The sequence below is a fragment of the Hippopotamus amphibius genome, chromosome 5 (assembly GCF_030028045.1).
Source record: "Hippopotamus amphibius kiboko isolate mHipAmp2 chromosome 5, mHipAmp2.hap2, whole genome shotgun sequence".
Taxonomy (NCBI): domain Eukaryota; kingdom Metazoa; phylum Chordata; class Mammalia; order Artiodactyla; family Hippopotamidae; genus Hippopotamus; species Hippopotamus amphibius.
In genome coordinates, this window is record NC_080190.1 from 23,623,753 (window position 1) to 23,646,552 (window position 22,800).

Here is a 22,800-nt window from a genome sequence, read left to right on the forward strand (position 1 = left end):
AACTCAGAATTCAGATTTTTCAGTGAGGTTACCTTTGCAAGTGTGAAAACGAACAAATGTGTAATTAGAAACTGGAAATTGTACTATTTTGTTGTGGGATTCATTTATTCAGTCAATAAATATTCACAGAATAATTTAATAGCTACCATGTGATGAGAAAGTGTTATCGGGCGCATGAAGACTACAAAGACATGTGAAGGTATTTCAACCCTTAGAAGCAACTTTCTATTCGAAAAAGGCTTGGATTTTGAGAAATGCTTTGTAATTTTCAAAGCCCATTCACCTACTATAAATCTTTATCTGAACTTTTGAATAGTAGCAGGGGAGCTAGGTTGGGCAGACGTTATAATCATACAATTATAGAATTTTAGGAGTGAAAGGGATTTTAAAGGTCATCTAATGCAACAATTTAGTTTTAAACCTAGGAAGCTGAGAGTTGCTACTTGTCTGAGATTCCACAGAAAACTAACAGCAGAGCATCCAGCACTCACATGAAGTTTGCTGTTAAGAATCTTAAGGTGTGGGTTAGAAGCTCTGGGCTAGGCACTAATGCCACAGGATAAATGGAGCACCATGCCTCCTCTCCTGTATGTATTTGCACACACAAATATAATAGACCTACAATAAATATTTATTGAATTAATGACTGACAGATTTCCTGCCATGCAGGGCACTGTGTCTAGTACTAAGGATAAAATGGCAAGCAGAATGAACTGGTTATTTCTTACAAGTTGCTCACAACATAGCCTTCCTGTCCTCACTGAGTATGCAGTCTCTTAGGGAACTCAGGATATAGGCCCACAAAATACAGTAAGATTGGGTTCAAATAGTGAGTGCTTTAGGAGGTCAGTGAAGGAATCTAAGCATGATAATTGATGGGAAAATCCCCCAGACTACACACACACACACACACACACACACACACACTCACACTCACTCCCGCGATCTTTTAATTACATCATTCTTTGCTGATGCTGGGTCACACAGACTCTTCCCAAGCTAAAGTCAAGATGCCAACTCACTGAGACTAAGAAGAGAAAGATCAGAGGCCCATTCATCCCCTTTTTCTAAACTGAAAATGACCAGGGAGGAAAAAAAGAAAACAAAACAAACAGCCACAGAGACTGACAGAAACAGTAAAATAAGAATTGGAAGTCCCCAGCACAGTGAACACTCCGCCAGCTCCGGGCTGACAGCCCCCACGGGAGGGGCATTCCGGCTCAGCGCGGAGCCCTGCGGCCGCGGGGACGCAGAGCGCGCGGCGGCGGCGGCGCGGGCGAGCCCAAGGGGAGGGTCGGCTACGCATCCAGTCCCCGCAGCCACCCGCGCGCAGCGCAGCTCGGCAGCGGAACGCGGCGCTCGAAGACCCGGCAGCGCCCGCTCCCCCTCCCGCGTCGCCTGCCAGCGCGCCAGCGCCCGCTCCGCCCGTGACTTCAGTTCGGCTCCACCCCCGCGTGGCGGCGGCTCGCTCCGTCCGAACCCGCGCTCGGCACCAGCCTAGCCCGGGCAAGCGGCCGCCACCTGCCCCGCGCCGCCTCTGCCCACACCCACTGCGGTCCAACTTGGATGGAGTTGGGGTCCTGAGCGCCTGCCCTTCGCAGCCGGCCAGCGGAGAGCCTCGCGCCGCTGCCTCCGGTCCGGGACCGCCTCTCCGCTCCTCTCCTTTCCCGCAATGGGAAAAGTTGGCGCCGGCGGCGGCTCCCCAGCCGGGCTGAGCGCGCTCCTCGCCGGCGCGGGGCTCTTGGTCCTCTGCGCCCCGGGCGCCTGTGGCGGCGGCTCCTGCTGTCCCCCGCTGCACCCCAGCTCGGCCCCACGCTGGGCTCTGACCCCAGGGGGGCTTCCTCACCAGGGGCCGCGAGGCAGGGCTTCTGCCACGCCCCTACCCCTGCTCGGACGCCCCCTGTTCGCAGTGGCCCCCGGAGACCGAGCGATGTCCCTGGAGCGGGCCCCGGGCACTGGGGCGTCAGTAGCGGTTGTTCCACGCTCTGGCCGGAGGAGACGGAGTGGAGAGGATCAAGAGAAGGCAGAGCGGGGAGAAGGCACAAGTAGAAGCCCCCGGGGAGTGATAAGGGACAGAGGGCAGCAGGAGCCTGGGACTCTGGAGCGGGACCCGGACAAAGCCACTCGCTTCCGGCTGGAGGAGCTGAAACTGACCAGCACCACGTTCGCGCTGACAGGCGACTCAGCACACAACCAAGCCATGGTCCACTGGTCTGGCCACAACAGCAGCGTGAGTAAAATGGGACTGAGGGCAAAGCGGTGAAAAATGGAAAGGGTTAAAGTCGGGTGTATGATCTGATGGCTAATTGGGGGGAAATGGGCTTTCTGGACTTGAAAGATGCTATAAACTAAAGTCTTCCCTGCCCACCTCCCCAAGGAGTTAATATCACCAACTAGGAGACCACCCTCACCCCTTTCCCACCAACACCAGAGTCCGCTCCAAACGTCTAACAAAGCTTCATACAGGGCAGGCAGATCCCTCTTTCCTGTTTCTTTGATCTCCTTTGTGTAGGTTGGAGCCGAAGACCAGACAAACAGAGGGGGTTAAAGTATTCTGAATGCAGAGGTGAAAGGGTTAAATTTCCAGGCAGGCCGGTGTCCCCTCAAGTGACTTTCCCTTTATTTGCTAGACTTAAGGATGAGAGCAAGTAAGATCAGAAAGTCTTTATTTGTAGCCTTTTAATTTTATTTTTGTGCAGGACTCCTCACCCCCTCTTCCCAGCACAGAAGAGAAATTCAGTGGATGATGAGGAGCCCTTAATGTATTCTGTTTCTGGGGACCAAGTGGATGCAAGTTTCAGTAAGGGAACTCTCCACCATCTTCTAACAGCACCAGCCAGTGTATTTTGAGAGCTGGGGCTTTCCAGCCTGTGAATGAGTGGTTGTTCTCTGGCTTGATCGGTCCCAGGAAGATCAGATATATCCCTGTGACAACAACTCCCTGTTCTCCCCCATTGCCTGATCTCCTCTAGTGAAGAGCACAGATAAAGACTTAGCTCTCCGTTCACTAAGGGAGGAGAGGAACTGCTGGTTTTCCAGGAGGCTGACACTGGGGAGCATGGGTGCAAGTCCATGAGCTGTGGCCAAGTTAGGGGAAGTTTTAGATTTTTGGAAAAGCCTGCATATCTGAAATTTGAGGGAGCTATTCCAGTTTAAACTGCACCTGGAAACTTCAAGGAGCTAAAATAATAGAGAGCTTTGATGGTAATAACTGCAGGTGATTTAAAAGTATGGAAACTTCTCCAGACTGCCTTTAAGTAGACAAGAACATGAAAACCAACGATGGGTAAAATGAAAAAAAAAAAAAAAATCAGTTTCAGCTTCTAAAAGATTATTGAGATTGTAGTATTTGTACTCTACACAGTCTGTGCATCCTGGTACATTTCAAAATGTTTTCAGTTGTGATGTACTTGCCAGAAACCTTCCCAGGGAAGTGCTACTTTGGTGAATTGTGCTCATGTCAGCTTTTTTATGAAAGTTGTGAACATTTTAAAATAAGAGCCTGCCATTATGGATTCCTTGGGTACATAGACATAAATTGTATTAAGGCAAATCATGATAAATAGTAGTTTGTATCCTGTCTCTGTCCTGAGAGCATCAGCATGGTTTTCCCTACAATTCAGCCTTCGTGACCAAGGCTATGGTTTTATATGGTTCTCAGGACTGGTTTAATCAAATAATTGAAGCTGAACTTCTTTTCATTCAAGTTCCAGAGACCCTTGCCCTCATTCCTTACCTCAACTGTCATATCTTTCATATCATAACCACTCAAATTAATCCCCCAATTTGAACTTGAATCTTCTTAAACTGATTAAATAACTTGCTGACTGCTTAAAGTGATTAACTCAAAGCTTCTAGCTTTAAAGGGCTATTTTAAACATCAAAAATATTAGATCTTGTATCAAGAAGTAAAGGACCTTGCACTCAAAATATTTCAGGCTTTTAATGTAATTCAAGCTGTAGAATATCACTCACCCGTTAGACCTCTACTTTAGTTCACCTCTTGAAAGATCTTGGAAAGAGCAAGAAAAGGAGAGTACATCTTTGGCAAATTTTAAACTCCATTTAAGAAATGGTGCCAAGCACTGCCAGCCTCTTTTTTTTTTTTTTTTTTTAATGGTGCTTATAAACCCAGTCAAGCTTAGTAGGGTCAGGGCTTGGGTGGGTGGCATGTAAGAAAGTCTGAAATAATGTAGGAAATAATCAAGGTGTTAAAAGTTGGAGCACTCAAATCATGTAAACAAATGAGATGTCTATCCTATTAAGTCTCTTATTCTATAAGGATATACCCTCCATCCCTGTCCACTTACATACAGATTGTTGTGTGTATATATATAGGTAGCAGAGGAAGAGAAGTAGTCTTTTATCAGGATATATGTATAGGTAATAGAGGAAAAGAAGTAGTCTTTTATAAGGATTCTCCACAAAGGTGCCCCAGATTCATAGGGGAGATAAAGTTTAAAATATATTTTGAAGGGAAGGAGGCAGAAAGAAACTTTTCTGGGTAACTTTGTGACGTGAAAAGCAGAGTGGAGCTCTGAGTTCTAGTTCTGCCTATTTGTGGTTTGATCTTGGCACGCTGATTGCTTGAATGTGAATTTCCTCATCTCTAAAACAGGAGGGGAAGAAGCCTGTCAGATTCATTACTGAAAATTATGTGCCAGGATATACTTAAGAGGGCGTCATGACTGTAAAGTACTATATACATCTTTGTAACGCTCATCTCATGGCGCTTCACATGCCCCCAGAGCAAGAAATCCATTAACCTAACCCTGAGGACAGCAGTGGGTGGGGGCTCTCATTTTCTTCTCATTTAGCTGCTGTCCCCCATAAATCTACCCCCAGCCCATTCAGGGCCACTGTCAGTACACATCTTCTGGACCTGTCTCACCTTTCGCCAAAAGCCTTTGCTAAGTAGGGCTTCTGATGACAATAACACCTTCATTAAAGGTGTAAATGTATGGTAATTATAGGCTGCCTGTCAAACTTGTGAAGAATTCTGGATCCTTCTCTCACCTTCTTCCCTTCTCCTTCCTGCCCCCTCCACTGTTGGACTTGTGCAGTTGTGTAAAGATGTGACTGTTTTGCCTCGTCCGTGGGTGTGATGTGATTCCTCTGTACTGCAGTCTAGCTTGATGGAAAGTGTTGATGGAGTTGGTGGAACACCTGGGGGGATCTTTTGGCATGAAAGGTGCTGGGTATGAATCATTTGTCATGAGCTTGGTGTCATAAGCAAGAACATATTGTTCCTACCCTACTCATCCAAGGCATGCTGTGCCTTGATCTAAATTTATAGAGTAGTTCTTAGTTTGTTAAAATACATACATTTGTCTGTACGTATGTGTGATGGGGATGTGTTTATTCCTTATTTCCAAGGAATTTCAAAGTGCTACACTCAATGCTTACAATATCCCTGTTAGGTAATAGGCAGGTGTCAAGTATTAATATCTCTTTTTCATATTTTTATGCTGGAGTCAACTTGAATATTTCAATTCACTGTCTTGTCCCTTTCTCACTAGAAATAATGTTACAAGATTTGTCGACAGAGGCTTTTACTTGGCATATTTTGCTGTTATATCTTTAATACTGCATTTATCATAGTGAATGATGATGTGATTGGTTTTCAGGTACTTCTTTGCCTTTTGTTATTCTGGGGCCTGATGTTTACCATCCATCCTTAGTGAATCAACTGAGTCCCAACTTGAGTCAGATTGTTGGGTAGATGCCTTACATTCATCACTTCATTTAATTTTCACAAAAAATGTTGTAAGTAGATATTATTGTCCTATTACATAAAAGAGGAAACTGAGGGTCCAGAAGGCTAAATGACTTGCCAAGAAGATATAACAGTTCAGTGGCAAAGCAGAGACTGCCCTGGGTGATCTGACTTCAAAACCACACAGAATGGCTTGTCTTAGAGACTTTAAAGTAGGATAGGAAAACTCAGACCTTTGAGGATCTGTATTTTAAATAATCCTGTCTTCGGTGGATTTCAGATGATGGTGGAGGAGGACATAGTCTTAGCTGGAAGCTCTATCTCTTTGTAGAAAAACAAGGACTATATAACATGTGCCTGTCATGTTGCACTCTTTACCTTAAAGTAGTGATTTGGCTGTTCTCTTATCCACCCACATGTTCATCTTTACTGAGACATGGAATCTGCACCTGGTGATTCATTGAGCATGAGGTAATGTGCCATCATTCAGCTCTCAGATCTGGGGTTCTTCAGGAACAGATTCCTTTTCTAAGTTAATTACAAATCTGATTTTATAGAGACATTGCCTATGAAAGCTTGATTTGGCTATACATTTTGACATAAGTTTTTTTTACCTTTTTTTCTAAAGTAAAATGGTAAAGGATTTTAGGTTTCTCTAGCAAGCCACATAATACCTTCTCTGATCAGCGCTTTATGCTATTAATGGGTGTTAACGTGGTGTGACGTGGAAGGCAGTGGGTTTGGAAGCAGATTTGACTTTGAATGTTAGTTCTCCTGCTTCCCAGCACTTTGCTTTGAGCAAGAAACTTAAATTCTTTGAGCTTCTGTTTTCTCAACTATGATATGTGGAGGGCACGACTTTTTCTGTTTTTTTTTTCCCTGAAGATCACATATACAAAGTGACTGGTACATAGTAAGTGCTCAATAAATGCTATTTCTTATTTTGTAAAAGAAATACTTCTCTATGGTAATGAAGACTCCTGGGTTATAGTCCTGGCTGTACACAAAAATTAAATATATAGTGATAGCCTGTTAAATTTTGTGGCCTCAGTTTTATCCTCTGTAAAATGACATGAGTAGACCAGAGCATCACTGAAATCCCTTACAGGTTGAAATTCATTAAAAAATTTTGTCAACATGTAGGTATTGTACACCTGCTACATCTAAATAAAGTGCACTGTGAGTGTTCAGGATACAGAAATGACACAATGAACTATACCCTTGACCTGTTAGTGAGCAAGCCTTTCATTTCACAAGATTCTTCCTCTTTCCATGGTTTATATGCACATCTATTAATAGGAAGTTAAGGCTTTTGAGACCCGAGCAGGCCTTCATTTCAATGCGGATTTGAACAAAATATAGTTTATTATGTTTATTGTATCATATCTTCAGGTTAAGAACAAAAAAAAATGCTTAATGTGAAATTGGAAAGTGAAGATCTCAAGATATTTTAATGGGATTTTTTAGAGTAAATTAACATCAGTATGGGTTCTGGGGACAATGTCCACATCCTTTTAAAGGAGGACCCTGGAAACTCATAAACTAGGGTAGAGAAGCTGGTGCAATTATCTAAGTTATTTACAAGAATAATAATTGCTCACATTTAAGGTGAGATGGTCATATGGCAGCATTATGCTAAGAAGCTTACACAAATTATCATATTTATTTTAATTCTGTGAATACATATTGAGTCCTAATATTTGTTAGGCATTGATAGTGGGGACATGTGGAGTGATGCACAAAGATGGAAAGAAATGATACCTGCCCTCAAAGAGCTTTCAGTCTGCTACCCAAAGAATGCTCTGAAGAGGTGGCAGAAGGTAAGTGTCCTCTGAGGGTATCACATGCTGTAGGAGTTCAGAGGAGGGATGGGCAGGCATCTTCTGGCTGGGGTGATCTCCAAACTTTATTGCAAAGCAGGTGCTTCAACTGAACCTTGAAATGTAGAGAAATTTTAATTAAGAAATGAAGATTATTACAAGGATATCTTGAGCTGAATGGATGGTGTGAGTAAAGGTTGGGAGTAGAGATGTGAAAATTCCTACCTATATCAAGGAAATTAAGCTATGTTAAATGTAAACTATGTTTAACTAAGGTTTTAATCTTAGAAATTGTTTTTAAAATATGATTTAAGCAAATACACATACACACCCATCTCCTAGTGAGCTTGGCTCTATTCCAAGCCCAAAAATAAAATAAAAACCTATATGGGCACTTGAAGGCATAACTGCCCTTGTTTACACATTAAATTTCAGCTAGAGTCATCATTGTTTCATTTTTACCTTGATGTTTTTCACATGCAGTTTTCACAAATGTTTAAGTTCTTGATTAGAAATATAAGTGGCCAGGCTGCCCAGAGGGTAAATTAATTTGGCTCCCTGACGGCGTCTGTTAACTAAATGTATGTAAAATATTTGTCCTGTCTTTGTGTATGTCTCAATTACTGTCTTACATCTCTGGCTGGAAAGGGTGGAGAGTGCATCTGTGTGTCCTAGAGGGGAAACTAGCCAAACAGTGTCCCTGCAGTGGCCAGCAGGATGGCAGAGAAGAGGCATGGTCAGGGTGAGGTGGAACCAGGCTCCATGAAAGGGCAGTGGTTATTCCTGAGGAGTGTGCGTTCTGCTCCCATGCGATGGATGGAACAGTCAAATGACTGGCAAGAAACAAAGCTAGATTCTTACTGTGCATGCTTTGTAAGGAAAAAGAGAGCCTATTCTAAAATGTAGGTAGGGAAAAAAAAGACGCGAATGCTCTGCAGGAAATCCTACATGAAATTTTACACGTATATAAAAGATATTGTGTCTATTTCTATAGCACTCCTGAATGTTGTTATACACTTTAGATCGGTTATAGCCCTTTTCCTTTGCAAAATGCTTCAGTTTTCAAAGATGGGAACATTACTTCCATGACTTCAGTTTTATTCTCACCACAGTCCTAGGAGATAGGAAAGACAGATATCATCCGCACTTCTCAAAGAGGGAAAGCAAAGCATTGGTATTAAGCAGGTCAGTTAGTGGAAGGAGAGGGTCAAAAACGGTTTGTCACACTGTATGACTGATTCTCGGTTTGGGACACCACTGGCTTTCCACAGCCAGGAGTTAGGACACAGCTGCGCCCTAGCCTCACAGTTTGCCTCAAGCCTATGCACCTGTGTTCATAATGGTTGCCATTGCGGGACGAGGGATGGAGATTGGCCTTGGAGCTCCTGAGTTCCAGGCTCAGGTATTCAAGTTATTTGTCCTGGGCTTCAGAGCAAGTGGCCTGGTCAAAAGTCATGCTCTTGGCATTGTTTAAATCTTTAAAAGGGACCCTAAAGAGAGGAGATGGAACTTTTTTTGCAAGTGAGGTCTCTGGCAATAAATAACCCATCTACCATATATGTTCCAGTGCTCATGGTCTTCGAAGATGAGATTACTCATCATTGGGCTTATTGCAGCAGGGGGTGGGGACAAAAGGGAGAGAGCCACCTCCTCCCATCTTTAATTGTCTTATGCCTATGGAGTCTAGTTGAAAATAATACTAAGTATGGTCTCCGTCAAAGGAAACTAGAACTTCAACTTCGGGAGCAGTAGTAGTCAAACTGAAGGGGTGCCTTTTTGACTCTAATGGATTTTATTTGCTCAAGGATTATAATAGACTTACCAGCTGTTGCCTTTTCTACCTCTTCTAACTTTTGGGTGTGGGGGTGAGGGTGGGGTGGGGGAAGGGAGCAAAGGAAAGCTTGCTACACACTAGGAATAGCTCTCTGCAGCCAGATAAGCTATATTGATTATAACAGAAATCGCTCTTAAAAATAATAACATAACCATGAATTTAGTGACCAGATTCCCTATGAGTACATTCTAGGACATCACCACATTATTTCACTTCATCGTCATACCACCCTTACAAACTAGGTGTCATTATCCTTATTCTAAAGCTGAGAAAGTCAAGGCTTAAAGATCCTGGCTAAGGTTACCCAGCTCGAAGGTGGTGACAGAGATGGAATTTGATTTTTGCCCTTTCTGGCTCCAGAGCTTTTTCTGTTTGATCGTGTTGTCCCTTCATTGGGGTTTATCTCTGAATTTCTTTAGAGAGACTTTGACAAGTCAGTGGAGAGGGGCAGTGGGAGAACTCTTGGCAAGACACCCTATCTCAGGGTGCTCCCTTTCACCTCACCCCCACCTCAGGTCCCTGACTTGATACACTTTACTTGGTAATAAGCTGTTCCATGTTGGAGCTTGATCAAAGCCCTCACCTCCACCTGTCCTGTTGCCAGGAGTGGCTCTGCTGGAGTTGTTAGTATGTGTCCTCTTGTTATCCCAGGAGGATGTGTGGGATGTGCCAATTGGTTTCTCCCTGTTGACTAATGACCCTGGAATGACAGTGTGGACAACTTATACACTCTGTAAAGGAGGTGCTAATAAGAATCATGTTATCAGACAACCAACTAATCATGTTGTGCCCTGAAGCCAATGGATTGATGCCTCTAGTGGTCTTCCTCTAATCAGAATTGCAGGGGCTATTGAGACACAAAACTGGGGGCCGTGGATCCTTCTGCTGCAGGGCCTGTGGGGGGAGGTTAAAAGTAAAAGGTCTTTATCGCAACACTTCCCAAAATGCACTCTTGATTAGAATTATTAAAGGGGAGAAAAAGCTATTTTAGGTATGGTTGCCACCCTTCTTAGAAATGTATCTGCAAAGCAACCATACTCCAATTTAAAAAAGAAAAAAAAAAAAAAAAGAAGAAACCTATCTGCAGCCCTGTTTATTCTGTCTTGCATTTTGCTAATTTAGTAGAGGAATTCTTAACTGTGCAGCCGTGGGCTCTCTTGTTGGGCACCTAGGGCAGCGTTTCTCAGAGTTTTTCCTCATGGGACCTGCTTTTGAATTTGCTGATGGGGACTGGGCACCTTTATGTTTTTCAAACTCCCATAGGAACACTGAAGTTCGAAAATAATTTTCCTAAAATTTATGTATGAGTTTTGGGGTCCATGTACCCCTTCCCTTATCTGCACACTCTTCTGTCAATATGCTTTACTTTTCCCCAAGGAGAGCTGAAGCCCAGAGCTTTTATCAGCTTCTCAATGAAAATTATGACCCCAGCGGTGAGGACCCGGTGGCAGGTTCTGTAAGAGAAGGAGAGATGATGACATGGCACAGCACTGGTGCCCCAGGCAGAGGAAGATTCTGCCAGATGGTGATATTTCTGTCACTGAATATGTCTTACTCAGTTATCTTTCCTGGATGTCCATATGACCGTGGACAAAACAAGTGGCTAAAAGAGTACATTATTAAAAAAAAAAAAAAAAGAGTACATTATTTTAAATATAACATAACATTTAGTGATTGGTTTGAATTCCCACTTGTGGATATATGAACTTGGGCAATTAACTTTGTAATTCTGTACCTTGGTTTCCTCATCTGTTTAATGGAAATATAATAGTGGTGTACTTTCCATATAGTTTCTTGATGATTAAAGGAAACAATAGATATAAAAATGCTGAAACTGGCACCTGCCATATAGTAAGCAAACAATAAAGAGTAGCTATTGTTATCATCATTATTTTGTTAGTATTAGCACTAGTACTAACAATGCTCACGTATGACCGACTAAAAGATGTTTGTAATATGTTGCTCATTGCTTCTGTTTCTGCATTTATGTTTTTTTATTCCAGTTTCATTTTCTTATAATGAGGCCAGGACTCTCTCCTACTCTGTTTGACAGGCCTTTCAGCATCTCTAGCTATTTGCACACGATGGTTGTAATAGGGTTCTGGACCCAGTTTCCAAAGTGTGGGTTGGGGGTCAGTAGTTTCCACACCAGCAAGCAATTCTCTGACACCAGCTTTGTTTCCAGCAGTTTAACTTAATTCTGACATTGTGTGCACAGAGGTAGCATCAGACTTCACAGGTTAAGGACTCAGTCCCACAAAACTGTCCCCCCGACCTCCCCAACCCCAAGTCCAGGTTATCACCTGTGCTTCAGACCGACAGGCTATAGAGTGGAAGTTTTAATGGCTTCTTCCTTGGGTTTGATTAATTTGCTAGAGAAGCTCACAGAGCTCAGAAAAACATTTCACTTACTAGATCACCAGTTTATTATTAAGGATATAACTCAGGGACAGCAGGTGGAAGAGATGCCTAGGGCAAGGTATGGGGGAAGGGTGTGGAGCCTCCCAGTGCTCTCTGAATGCATCACTCTCCCTGAATCTCCACCTGGTCACCAACCTGGAAGCTCTCCAAACCCTTTCCTTCTGAGTTTTATGGAGGTTTCATCACAGCAGTACAGTTGATTGAATCATTGGCAGTTGAGTCAAACTGCAACCCCTCTCTCCTCCCCAGAGGTCAGGGGGGTTGGACTGAAAGTTTCAACCCTCTGATCACATGGCTGGCTTTTTGGCAACTGGCCCACATCCTTAGTTGTGTTCCAAAGTCACCTCATTAACATCTCATCGCAGGAAAATCCAGGGGTTTTAGGATCTCTGTGCCAGGAATGAAGACATACAAAATATATATTTCTTATTATAAATCACAATATCACAACTGGCTTATTAAATATTTGCTGTTTTAGTTGCTGTTTCCATGGGGAAAACTGGCTTTCACATAGAAGAAACAACCCATAACCTTACATATGAGTGTTGTAGAATATTCAGCTATTAAAAGATTGCTTATGTATTTATATATGTATATATATATAAATAATATTTACATTTTTAAATATAAATAAATATATTTATTTATTTTGAGAAAACCTTCCACAAAATACCAGAAAGCGGAAATAAAATTATAAATAATAAAAGAAAAAATAGTATAGATGTAAGACCCATGAAGTGAGGGTTTCTTTTTTTTTTCTGTGTTGTTCCCTTGTATATCCCAAGTCCCTAGAAATATACCTAGACTTAGAAGTGGCTCAACATTTAAAAAAAAATTATGTATTATAAAATTTCATTTTTCTAAAAAAATAGAGGAAAGGTATGATTCAAAATGTTTGCCTGAGGTTATGATGAATGTTAGGATTGTAAGTGATGGTTTTGGCTTGTCCATACTTTTGGTGGAGTTGTTTTTCCATAAATGTGTGTTGCCAGATTTATTTTTAAAAGTTATTTGAAAAATGAAAAAACCAAAAAAAAGGGGGGGGGGGGGGAACAAACAAAACAGAAGAGAGTAAGCAAGTTTGTGAACTTGGCCTCATTAGAATTGCATTCCAGGCAGCTGAACTAGACAAAGAGCCCATGTTCATGTTGCCTGATTTGCTTTCAGTCACCATTGTTGGAAGGAGACTGTGCCCAGGGTTTTTGTGAGGCGGCAAGATCCCTCTGTGTCTCTGTTCTGGGTGTGCAGCAGCAGGGGGCTTCCAGGCCTTTTTCTTATCCTCCCCTTTGTAGATTCCAGAGAGAGATCTGGAGGTAATTTCACCCACCTGACTACACCTCCAGGAAATTCTAGTGGTTTCCAGTCCCCAGTAAAGAAATGTGCATTTTAATTTAAATCTTAAGTCTCTTTCTTGATCTTGGGCTCCACCTCTCCATCATGTATGTGTATTTAAGTGCATACATCATAGATGTGGGTATCCTAGGCTTCTCTGTACATTCAGAGAAACTTACACACTGATGTACAGTCTGTAAATCTCTGCTCTTAAAAGTGAGATACTGGATATTGTCGTATGGCCACGGTGAAGAAGTTTAGTGACTGTGAGAGCTGAATGGAAGATGGTCTCCAGAATGAGGAGAGAGAAAAAGAAACTAAGAGAAAGAGACTGAGAGACAGTGGAAGCAGAGAGATGGAAAAAGAGAATGAGTAAGGGGAGAGGAAGAGAGAGAGTAAGAGATCATGACAGAGGCAGAGAGTCAGAGAGCAAGGCAGAGACAGGAGAAGTGGACTAAGAAAAAGGAGGATAAAGAGAAGACGAGGGGCAAGGAACCCGTGATACCGTGGTCTGGGAAGGGCAGATAGAGAGACAGATAGCCTTGTAACAGACACGTGGAGATAGAGTAAGTCATAAAAAGAGAGTTACAGATGAAAACAAGAGAAGAAAAGTGTCACTGAGTAGAGATAACTTGTTATCGATTCATAAAATGTGTAGGGTAAAAAAAAAATTGTACAGAGTAGAACCAATTTCTACCTAGTCTGACTATATTCTTTCCATTGTAGCAACAGCACACCTCTGGCCTTCGGCTCTGAGGGGTTTCACGTCCAGCCAGGTCTTGTTGCTAGCGGCAGCCACACTGGCATGTGGGACAGCTTCGAGAGCCATATACGTTGGTGAGCCAGGTGCGGGGTGGAAGTGGCCTATGTAGTATTTATGCATTTTAAAGAATCCCTTAAATCCCTTTGGGAGATAGGACTGATGGTCTGGATGGTGGAAAGGTGACCTTTAATATTTCCTTTTATACTAGTCCGTGGTGTTTTGAATTTTTAACATGGGCATGTCTTTCTTTAATAAATAAAAATCCTAAAACGTGTTTTAAGTGGCGGTTGTGTCAGCACTGTCCTGAGTGCTGGGAATACAAAGATAAATAAGACCTGATCTTTACCCTTGAGGGTGTGTATTCTGGTGAAAATAGACAGACACATAAACAGATAAATCGCAATTTAGTGTGATAAGTGCATAATAGCTGTAATAGAGTTTTGTGCAAAGCGCTATGGGAGCAAAGATGAGTGGGGGACAATTAATATTTTTTTTTTTTCTGAGAGTGGGAGGCAAGGCTTTAAAGCGAAATGACATTTAAGCCAGGTCTTTATACAAAGTGAGAAGTTTTTCATACAGAATAGGGCACGGCAGGAGGAAAGACCACTCCTGCCCATTTTGAACCCCCCAAATCTTGGGTCAATAAGCTGTGATTTGGAATGGTACTTTTTTTCTTCATCACATCAGTGCCTAAGATATTTGGAATCAAGGCTCACAGTGTGTTTAAATATCAGATTAGACTCACCAGTTTAAAGTGTCCTGTTAAGTACATGGCCTCAACTGGCCAAAAAAATTCTGATTTTCCCAAAGGGAAAAGTTGTTCCCTTGAATATTTTTTTAAGCTCTTTAATGGAATATAATTGCTTTACACTTTTGTACCAGATTTTGAGGTACACCAAAGTGAATCAGTTGTATTTATACATATATCCCCATATCCCCTCCCTCCCACAACTCCCTTCCACCCTCCCTGTCCTGGCCCTCTAAGGCATCACCCATCATCGAGTTGATCTCCCTTTGTTATACACCAACTTCCCACTAGCTATCTGTTTTAGAGTTGGTAGTGTATATATGTCTATCCTACTCTCTCACTTCCTCCCAGCTTCCCCTTCGCCCCTCCCCCCCAACCCTGTGTCCTCCAGTCCATTCTCTACATCTGCATCCTTCTTCTTGCCCCGTCACTGGGTTCATCAGTACCATTTTTTTTTCTTTTTTAGATTCCATATATACGAGTTAGCATACAGTATTTGTTGTTCTCTTTCTGGCCTACTTCACTCTGTATGACAGACTCGGGGTCTATCCACCTCACTGCATATAGCTCCATTTCATTCCTTTTTATGGCTGAGTAATATTCCATTATATATATGTGCCACATCTTCTTTATCCATTCATCTGTTGATGGGCATTTAGGCTGCTTCTATGTCCTGGCTATTGTAAATAGTGCTGCAATGAACATTATGGTATATGTTTCTTTTTGGATTATGGTTTTCTGTGGGTATATGCCCAGGAGTGGGATTACTGGATCATCTGGTAGTTCTATTTTTAGTTTCTTAAGGAACCTCCAAACTGTTTTCCGTAGTGGCTGTACCAACTTACATTCCCACCAACAGTGAAGGAGAGTTCCCTTTTCTCCACACCCTCTTCAACATTTATTGTTTCTAGGTGTTTTGATGATGGCAATTCTGACTGGTGTGAGGTGATACCTCATTGTGGCTTTGACTTACATTTCTCTAATGATTAGTGATGTTGAGCATCTTTTCATGTGTTTGTTGGCCATCTGTATGTCTTCTTTGGAGAAATGTCTATTTAGGTCTTCCGCCCATTTGTGGATTGGGTTATTTGCTTTTGTGGAATGAGCTGCTTGTATATTTTCGAGATTAATCCTTTGTCCCTTGCTGCTTGTATATTTTCGAGATTAATCCTTTGTCCCTTGCTGCTTGTATATTTTCGAGATTAATCCTTTGTCAGTTGCTTCATTAGCAAGTATTTTCTCCCATTCTGAGGGTTGTCTTCTTCTCTTGTTTATGATTTCTTGCACTATGCAAAAGCTTTTAAGTTTCATTAGGTCCCATTTGTTTATTCTTGATATTATTTCCATGATTCTAGGAGGTGGGTCAAAAAGGATCTTACTTTGATGGATGTCATAAAGTGTTCTGCCTATGTTTTCCTCTAGGAGTTTTATAGTGTCTGGCCTTACATTTAGGTCTTTAATCCATTTTGAGTTTCTTTTTGTGTATGGCGTTAGGAAGTGTTCTAATTTTATTCTTTTACATGTTGCTGTCCAACTTTCCCAGCACCACTTATTGAAAAGGCTGTCTTTTTTCCATTGTATAGTCTTGCCTCCTTTATCAAAGATAAGGTGCCCATATGTGCTTGGGTTTACCTCTGGGTTCTCTATTCTGTTCCATTGATCTTCCTTTCTGTTTTTGTGCCAGTACCATACTGTCTTGATCACTTTGGCCTTGTAGTATAGTTTGAAGTCAGGAAGCCTAGTTTACCAACTCCGTCTTTCCTTCTCAAGATTGCTTTGGCTATTTGGGGTCTTTTGCATTTCCATGCAAATTGTAAGATTTCTTGTTCTAGTTCTGTGAAAAATGCCATTGGTAATTTGATAGGGATTGTGTTGAATCTGTAAATTGTTTTGGGTAGTATAGTCATTTTCACAATGTTGATTCTTCCAATCCAAGAACATGGTATGTCCCTCCATCTGTTTGTGTCGTCTTTGATTTCTTTCATCAGTGTCTTATAGTCTACTGCATACAGGTCTTTTGCTTCCTTAGGCAGGTTATTCCTAGGTATTTTATTCTTTTTGTTGCAATGGTAAATGGGAGAGTTTTCTTAATTTCTCTTTCTGCTTTTTCGTTGTTAGTGTATAGGAATGCAAGAGATTTCTGTGCATTAATTTTGTATCCTGCTACTTTACTAAATTCATCAATTAGTGCTAGCAGTTTTCTCGTAGAATCTTTAGGGTTTTCTATGTATAATATCATGTCATCTGCAAAGAGGGACAATTTTACTTCTTCTTTTCCAATTTGGATTCCTTTTACTTCATTTTCTTCTCTGATTGCTGTGGCTAAAACTTCCAAAACTATGTTGAATAATAATGGTGAGAGTGGGCACCCTTGTCTTGTTCTTGTTCTTAGAGGGAATGCTTTCAGTTTTTCACCATTTAGAATGATGTTGGCTTTTGGTTTCTCATATAAGGCTTTTATTATATTGAGATAATTTCCTTCTTTGCCCACTTTCTGGAGAGTTTTTATCATAAATGGATGTTGAATTTTCTCAAAAGCTTTTCTGCGTCTATTGAGATGATCATATGGTTTTTATCCTTCAGTTTGTTAATATGGTGTATCACATTGATACATTGCGTATATTGAAGAATCCTTGCATTCCAGGGATAAATGCCACTTGATCATGGTGTATGATCTTTTTAATTGCTGTTGGATTCTGTGAGCTAGTATTTTGTTGAGGATTTTTGCATCTATATTCATCAGTGATATTGGTCTGTAATTTTCTTTTTTGTGACATCTTTGCTTGGTTTTGGTATCAGGGTGATGGTGGCCTCTTAGAATGAGTTTGGGAGTGTTCCTCCTTCTGCTATATTTTGGAAGAGTTTGAGAAGGATAGGTGTTAGCTCTTCTCAAAATGTTTGATAGAATTCGCCTGTGAAGCCATCTGGCCCTGGGCTTTTGTTTGTTGGGAGATTTTTAATCACATTCTCAATTTCTGTAATTGTGATTGGTCTCTTCATATGTTCTATTTCTTCCTGGTTCAGTCTTGGAAGATTGTATTTTTCTAAGAATTTATCCATTTCTTCCAGGTTATCCAATTTATTGGCATATAGTTGCTTGTAATAGTCTGTCGTGATCTTTTGTATTTCTGTGGTGTCAGTTGTTACTTCTTTTTCATTTCTAATTCTGTTGATTTGCGTCTTCTCCCTTTTTTCCCTGATGAGTCTGGCTAATGGTTTATCAATTTTGTTTATCTTCTCAAAGAACCAGCTTTTAGTTTCATTTACCTTTGGTTTTGTTTCCTTCATTTCTTTTTCATTTATTTCTGCTCTGATCTTTATGATTTCTTTCCTTCTGCTCACTCTGGGGTTTTTTTGTTCTTCTTTCTCTAATTGTTTTAGGTGTAAGGTTAGATTGTTTATTTGATATTTTTCTTTTTTCCTGAGGTTGGACTGTATTGCTATAAACTTCCCTCTTACAATTGCTTTTGCTGTGTCCCATAGTTTTTGGGTTGTTGTGTTTTCATTGTCATTTGTTTCTAAGTATTTTTTTATTTCCGTTTTGATTTCTTTAGTGATTTCTTGGTTGTTTAATAGCGTATTGTTTAGCCTCCATGTGTTTGTGTTTTTTACAGTTTTTTCCTGTAATTGATATCTAGTCTCATGACGTTGTGGTCAGAGAAGATGCTTGATATGATTTCAATTTTCCTGAATTTACCGAGGCTTGATTTGTGACCCAAGATGTGATCTATCCTGGAAAATGTTCCATGTGCACTTGAGAAGAAAGTGTATTCTGTCAGTTTTGGATGGAATGTCCTATAAATATCAATTAAGTCGAGATGGTCTAATGTGTCATTTAAAGCTTGTGTGTCTTTATTTATTTTCTGTTTGGATGATCTGTCCATTGATGTAAGTGAGGTGTTCAAGTCTCCTACTATTATTGTGTTACTGTTGATTTCCCCTTTTATGGCTGTTAGCATTTGCCTTATGTACTGAGGTGCTCCTATGTTGGGTGCATAGATATTTACCATTGTGATATGTTCTTCTTGGATGGATCCCTTGATCATTATGTAGTGTCCTTCCTTGTCTCTTGTAATAGTCTTTACTTTCAAGTCTAATTTGTCTGATATGAGTATTGCTACTCCAGCTTTCTTTTGACTTTCATTTTCATGGAATATCTTTTTCCATCCCTTTTCTTTCATTCTATATGTGTCCCTTAGTCTGAAGTGGGTTTCTTGTAGGCAGCATATAGAAGGGTCTTGTTTTTGTATGCATTCAGCCAGTCTGTGTCTTTTGGTTGGAGCATTTAATCCATTTACATTTAAGGTGATTATTGACATGTGTGTTCTGATTACCATTTTCTTAATTGTTTTGGGTTTGTATTTGTAGGTCTTTTCCTTCTCTTGTGTTTCCTGCCTAGAGAAGTTCCTTTAGTACTTGTTGTAAGGCTGGTTTGGTGGTACTGAATTCTCTTAAGTTTGGCTTGTCTGTAAAGCTTTTGATTTCTCCGTCAAATCTGAATGAGATTCTTGCTGGGTAGAGTACTCTTGGCTGTAGGTTTTTCTCTTTCAGGACTTTCAGTATATCCTGCCATTCCCTTCTGGCCTGCAGAGTTTCTGTAGAAAGATCAGCTGTTATCCTTAGGGGTTTTCCCTTATATGTCATTTGTTGCTTTTCTCTTGCTGCTTTTAATATTTTTTCTTTGTGTTTAATTGTTGTTAGTTTGATTAATATGTGCCTCGGTGTATTTTTCCTTGGGTTTATTTTGTATGGGACTCTCTGTGCTTCTTGGACTTGATTAATTATTTCCTTTCCCATGTTGGGGAAGTTTTCCACTATAACCTCTTTAAATATTTTCTCAGACCCTTTCTTTTTTTCTTCTTCTTCTGGGATGCCTGTGATTTGAATGTTGGTGCGCTGAATGTTGTCACCGAGGTCCCTGAGACTGTCTTCCATTCTTTTTATTCTTTTTTCTCTTTCCTGCTCTGTGGCAGTTATTTCCCCCATTCTATCTTCCAACTCACTTTTTCATTCTTATGCCTCCATTATTCTGCTGTTTATACCATCTAGAGTATTTTTAATTTCAGTTATTTTGTTGTCCATTGCTGTTTGTTTGTTCTTTAGTTCTTTTGAGTCCTTATTAACTGTTTCTTGTATTTTCTCTATTTTGTTGTTGAGATTTTGGATCATCTTTTCTGTCATTACTCTGAAATCTTTTTCAGGCAGTTTTCCTGTTTCCTCTTCATTTATTTAGTTTTGTGGGTTTTTTTCCTGCTCCTTTGCCTGCATGGTGTTTCTTTGTTTTCTCATTTTGTCTAATATATAGGATTTGCTGTCTCCTTTCCCTATGCTGCCTAGTAGTAATTCCTCTTGTTTCTGCCCTCTGCCCCCTGTGGTGGGGTTTGTCCAGTGTCTTGAGTAGGCTTCCTGGTGAGGGGGGTCTGGTGTCTGCTTTCCAGGGTATGGATCTGTGTCCTTTCTCTCTGATGAGCAGGGCCGTATCAGGTGGTATGTTTTAGGGTATCTGTGAGGTTAATATTGCTTTAGGTAGTCTGTGTGCTGATGGTGGGTGTGTATTCCTGTCTTGTTTGTAGTTTGCTGTGAGATATCCAGCACTGGCAGTTGCAGACAGTCAGACGAAGCGGGGTTTTAGACTCTGATACAGGGCTCGGTGAGAGTTCTCTGCAGTTAATCTTCTCTGTGTCTGAGGACTCCCTAGTAGTCTAGCCTCGTGGATTCAGTGCTCTCTCCCCAGAGCCTCCTACTTGACTTCTGATGGAGTAGTCCAGACTTCAGAGGTTGCTTGTCCCGGCAATAAAGGGGTTTAAAGAAGACTCTCCAAGCCCCAGGCTAATGGCAGAGTGTTGAGTCAAACAAATACTAAATCAAGGAGACACATACATGTATAAGACACACAAACACTGAATCCAATAGACTATAAGGCACTAGAAAGACCTGACAGAAGAACGCCAGTATGCCATCAGACAATCAAAGAGAAAACCAACAGAAATTCAAAACTGAAAAAACAAGCAAACAAACAAACAAACAAAAAAACCACCACACACACAAACAAACACAAATCCAGGGAGATTTTGAATGCTAGGATCAAATATAATAAAGAGCAAGAGTACCAGAGTACCACCAGACGGACTGAAGATTCTCAGAACGAAATCAGGCAATTATCCTTAGAACTAAGATAAAGACAAAACCTAATAATAAAAACCAAAGCAGTGTGTCATTTGGAGAATAAAACAAGAAACAGAGCAGACTGATGATATTGCTTATAAGAATATTAAGATTAAACCAAAAAAGGATAGAAGACAGGGCAACGGAAGAGCATAGTGTGACTCTCTTGAATCTTTACACACCCATGTGTGCTTGCACATGCACACACCCAGATGCACAAACAATTTCAAGTATTGTTATCTTCTCTATTCATGGTAGAATTTGATTAACCAAGCAATCATGGGATTTTTTCTTGGCCATTCTATATGTTTTAAAGAGTTAAAAGTGGGTGTTTGTCATTTTCTTGATCACGCTTCCCTAGTAAATATAGAAAACTGGATGTATTAGGATGAGTTGGATGGTCACCATTTAGGATTGGAGTGTGATCATTCAAGGTAGTAAAATAATGCACTAGAGTGTTCCACATGAATGTTACCCAGACTTAAGTGGTTATGCCTTGCAAAAAGGAGACAAAGCATACATAAAGTAAATACATAGAAAATTTCCAAAGAATAAATTTGGCTTTTAATTAGTTATCCCCTTTATCTCCTTCTTGTCTACAAAGAAGAAAAAAGATAAAGAAAAAAGAACAGAAGTGGGTAGCCGGTAAGGAGAGGCGTGGCCAGAGATAGAGGGAGCATGTGCTCTTAGAACCAGCTCACCAGTTCATGGGTGGTTCAAAAGACACTTTCAAAGCCTTTGAGTTCTGCTCTTTCCATACACTTAACTTTCAAACAGACTGTGGCTTGAGATGATGTTACAACGTCTGGATTTGCTTTTGAGGTATCCTGATTTAGAAAGTTTTGCCTAGCATTTTATGGTACTGTAGTAGATTAAATGACTCAAGAATTTTATCATTTTGAGACAGGAATTACTTCGGAATGACCTTTTCAGCTGATAACAAATATGTCCTTAGATATATGAATGACTATCCCCAAAGAGTAGGATGAAGTCTACTATGATCTGAATGTTTGTGTCCTTTCCACAAGCCAAATTTTGAAACCTAACCCTCAAGCTGACTGTTTTAGGAGATAAGGCTTTCAGGAGGTAATTAAGTCATGAGGATGGAGCTTATGAATGAAATTAGTGCCCTTATAAAAGTGACCAGTGGAACTCCCTTGTCCTTTCTACCATGTTAGGACACAGCAAGGAGGCACCAATCTATGAACCAGGAAGTGGGCCCTCACCAAATACTGGATCTTATGACATTTTGATCTTAGGCTTCCTAGACTACAGAACTGTGAGAAAGAAATGTCTGTTGTTTATAAGCCACCTAGAGTATGGTATTTTCTTACAGCAGACTTGCCTGAACAAACTAAGACAAGCTCTATTCCAGTTACCTAAGTTGGTTTAATTGCCTATATGAGACTCTCCTTGATAGTCATTTAACTTAAAGTTTTAGGGAAAGGAGAAGGAAAAAAAAATTGCCTTAAAAGCTCACCAACTTTAGAAGTACCTGAGTACCTCATATTCTGCCTAAATGTAGGTCTTAAAAATATCTGTAAGGAAGCAACAATGATATTTCCCATTAGAGGGACAGAAATTAATTTATCTTTCTTTTGCAGGTGGGATTTGCAGTAGTTTATTTAAGGCAAGGGTTGGCAAATTACAGCCCATGGGCCAAAACTGTCCTACCACTGTTTTTGTATGATCCACAAGCTAAGAATTTTTTTTTATATTTTTTAATGACTGAGAAATAAAAATAAGAATGACTGTGACATCCCCCAATTTTTTGACATACAGTTTTATTGGAACATAATCATTTATTGTCTACAGATACTTTTGCTCAAAACTGATAAAGTTGAGTAGTTGTGACAGAAAACTGTATAGCTCATAAAGTCTCAAATATTTATCCTCTGGTCATTTACGGGAAAAGTTTGTGGACCCCTGATTTGGGGGATTAAAGAGAATGTAAGCAGTGAGGCACCATGAAGATACTGAAGTTGTCATCTGCCTGCTAAC

General features: G+C 40.7%; 1 protein-coding gene across 4 annotated transcripts in view; it reads left to right on the forward strand.

Annotated features, from left to right (window-relative positions):
* The first annotated feature begins 1,654 nt into the window (after positions 1-1,654).
* The window catches only part of SORCS1 (sortilin related VPS10 domain containing receptor 1), a 497,412-nt gene continuing 476,266 nt past the window's right edge, over positions 1,655-22,800 (forward strand). For 3 of the 4 annotated variants that reach the window (XM_057735384.1, XM_057735383.1, XM_057735385.1), the window contains exon 1: positions 1,673-2,230. In XM_057735384.1, the coding sequence (XP_057591367.1) occupies positions 1,673-2,230 (558 nt within the window). Of the gene's footprint in view, positions 2,231-22,800 lie in introns of all 4 variants that reach the window. The other variant, XM_057735386.1, reaches the window with a different exon arrangement.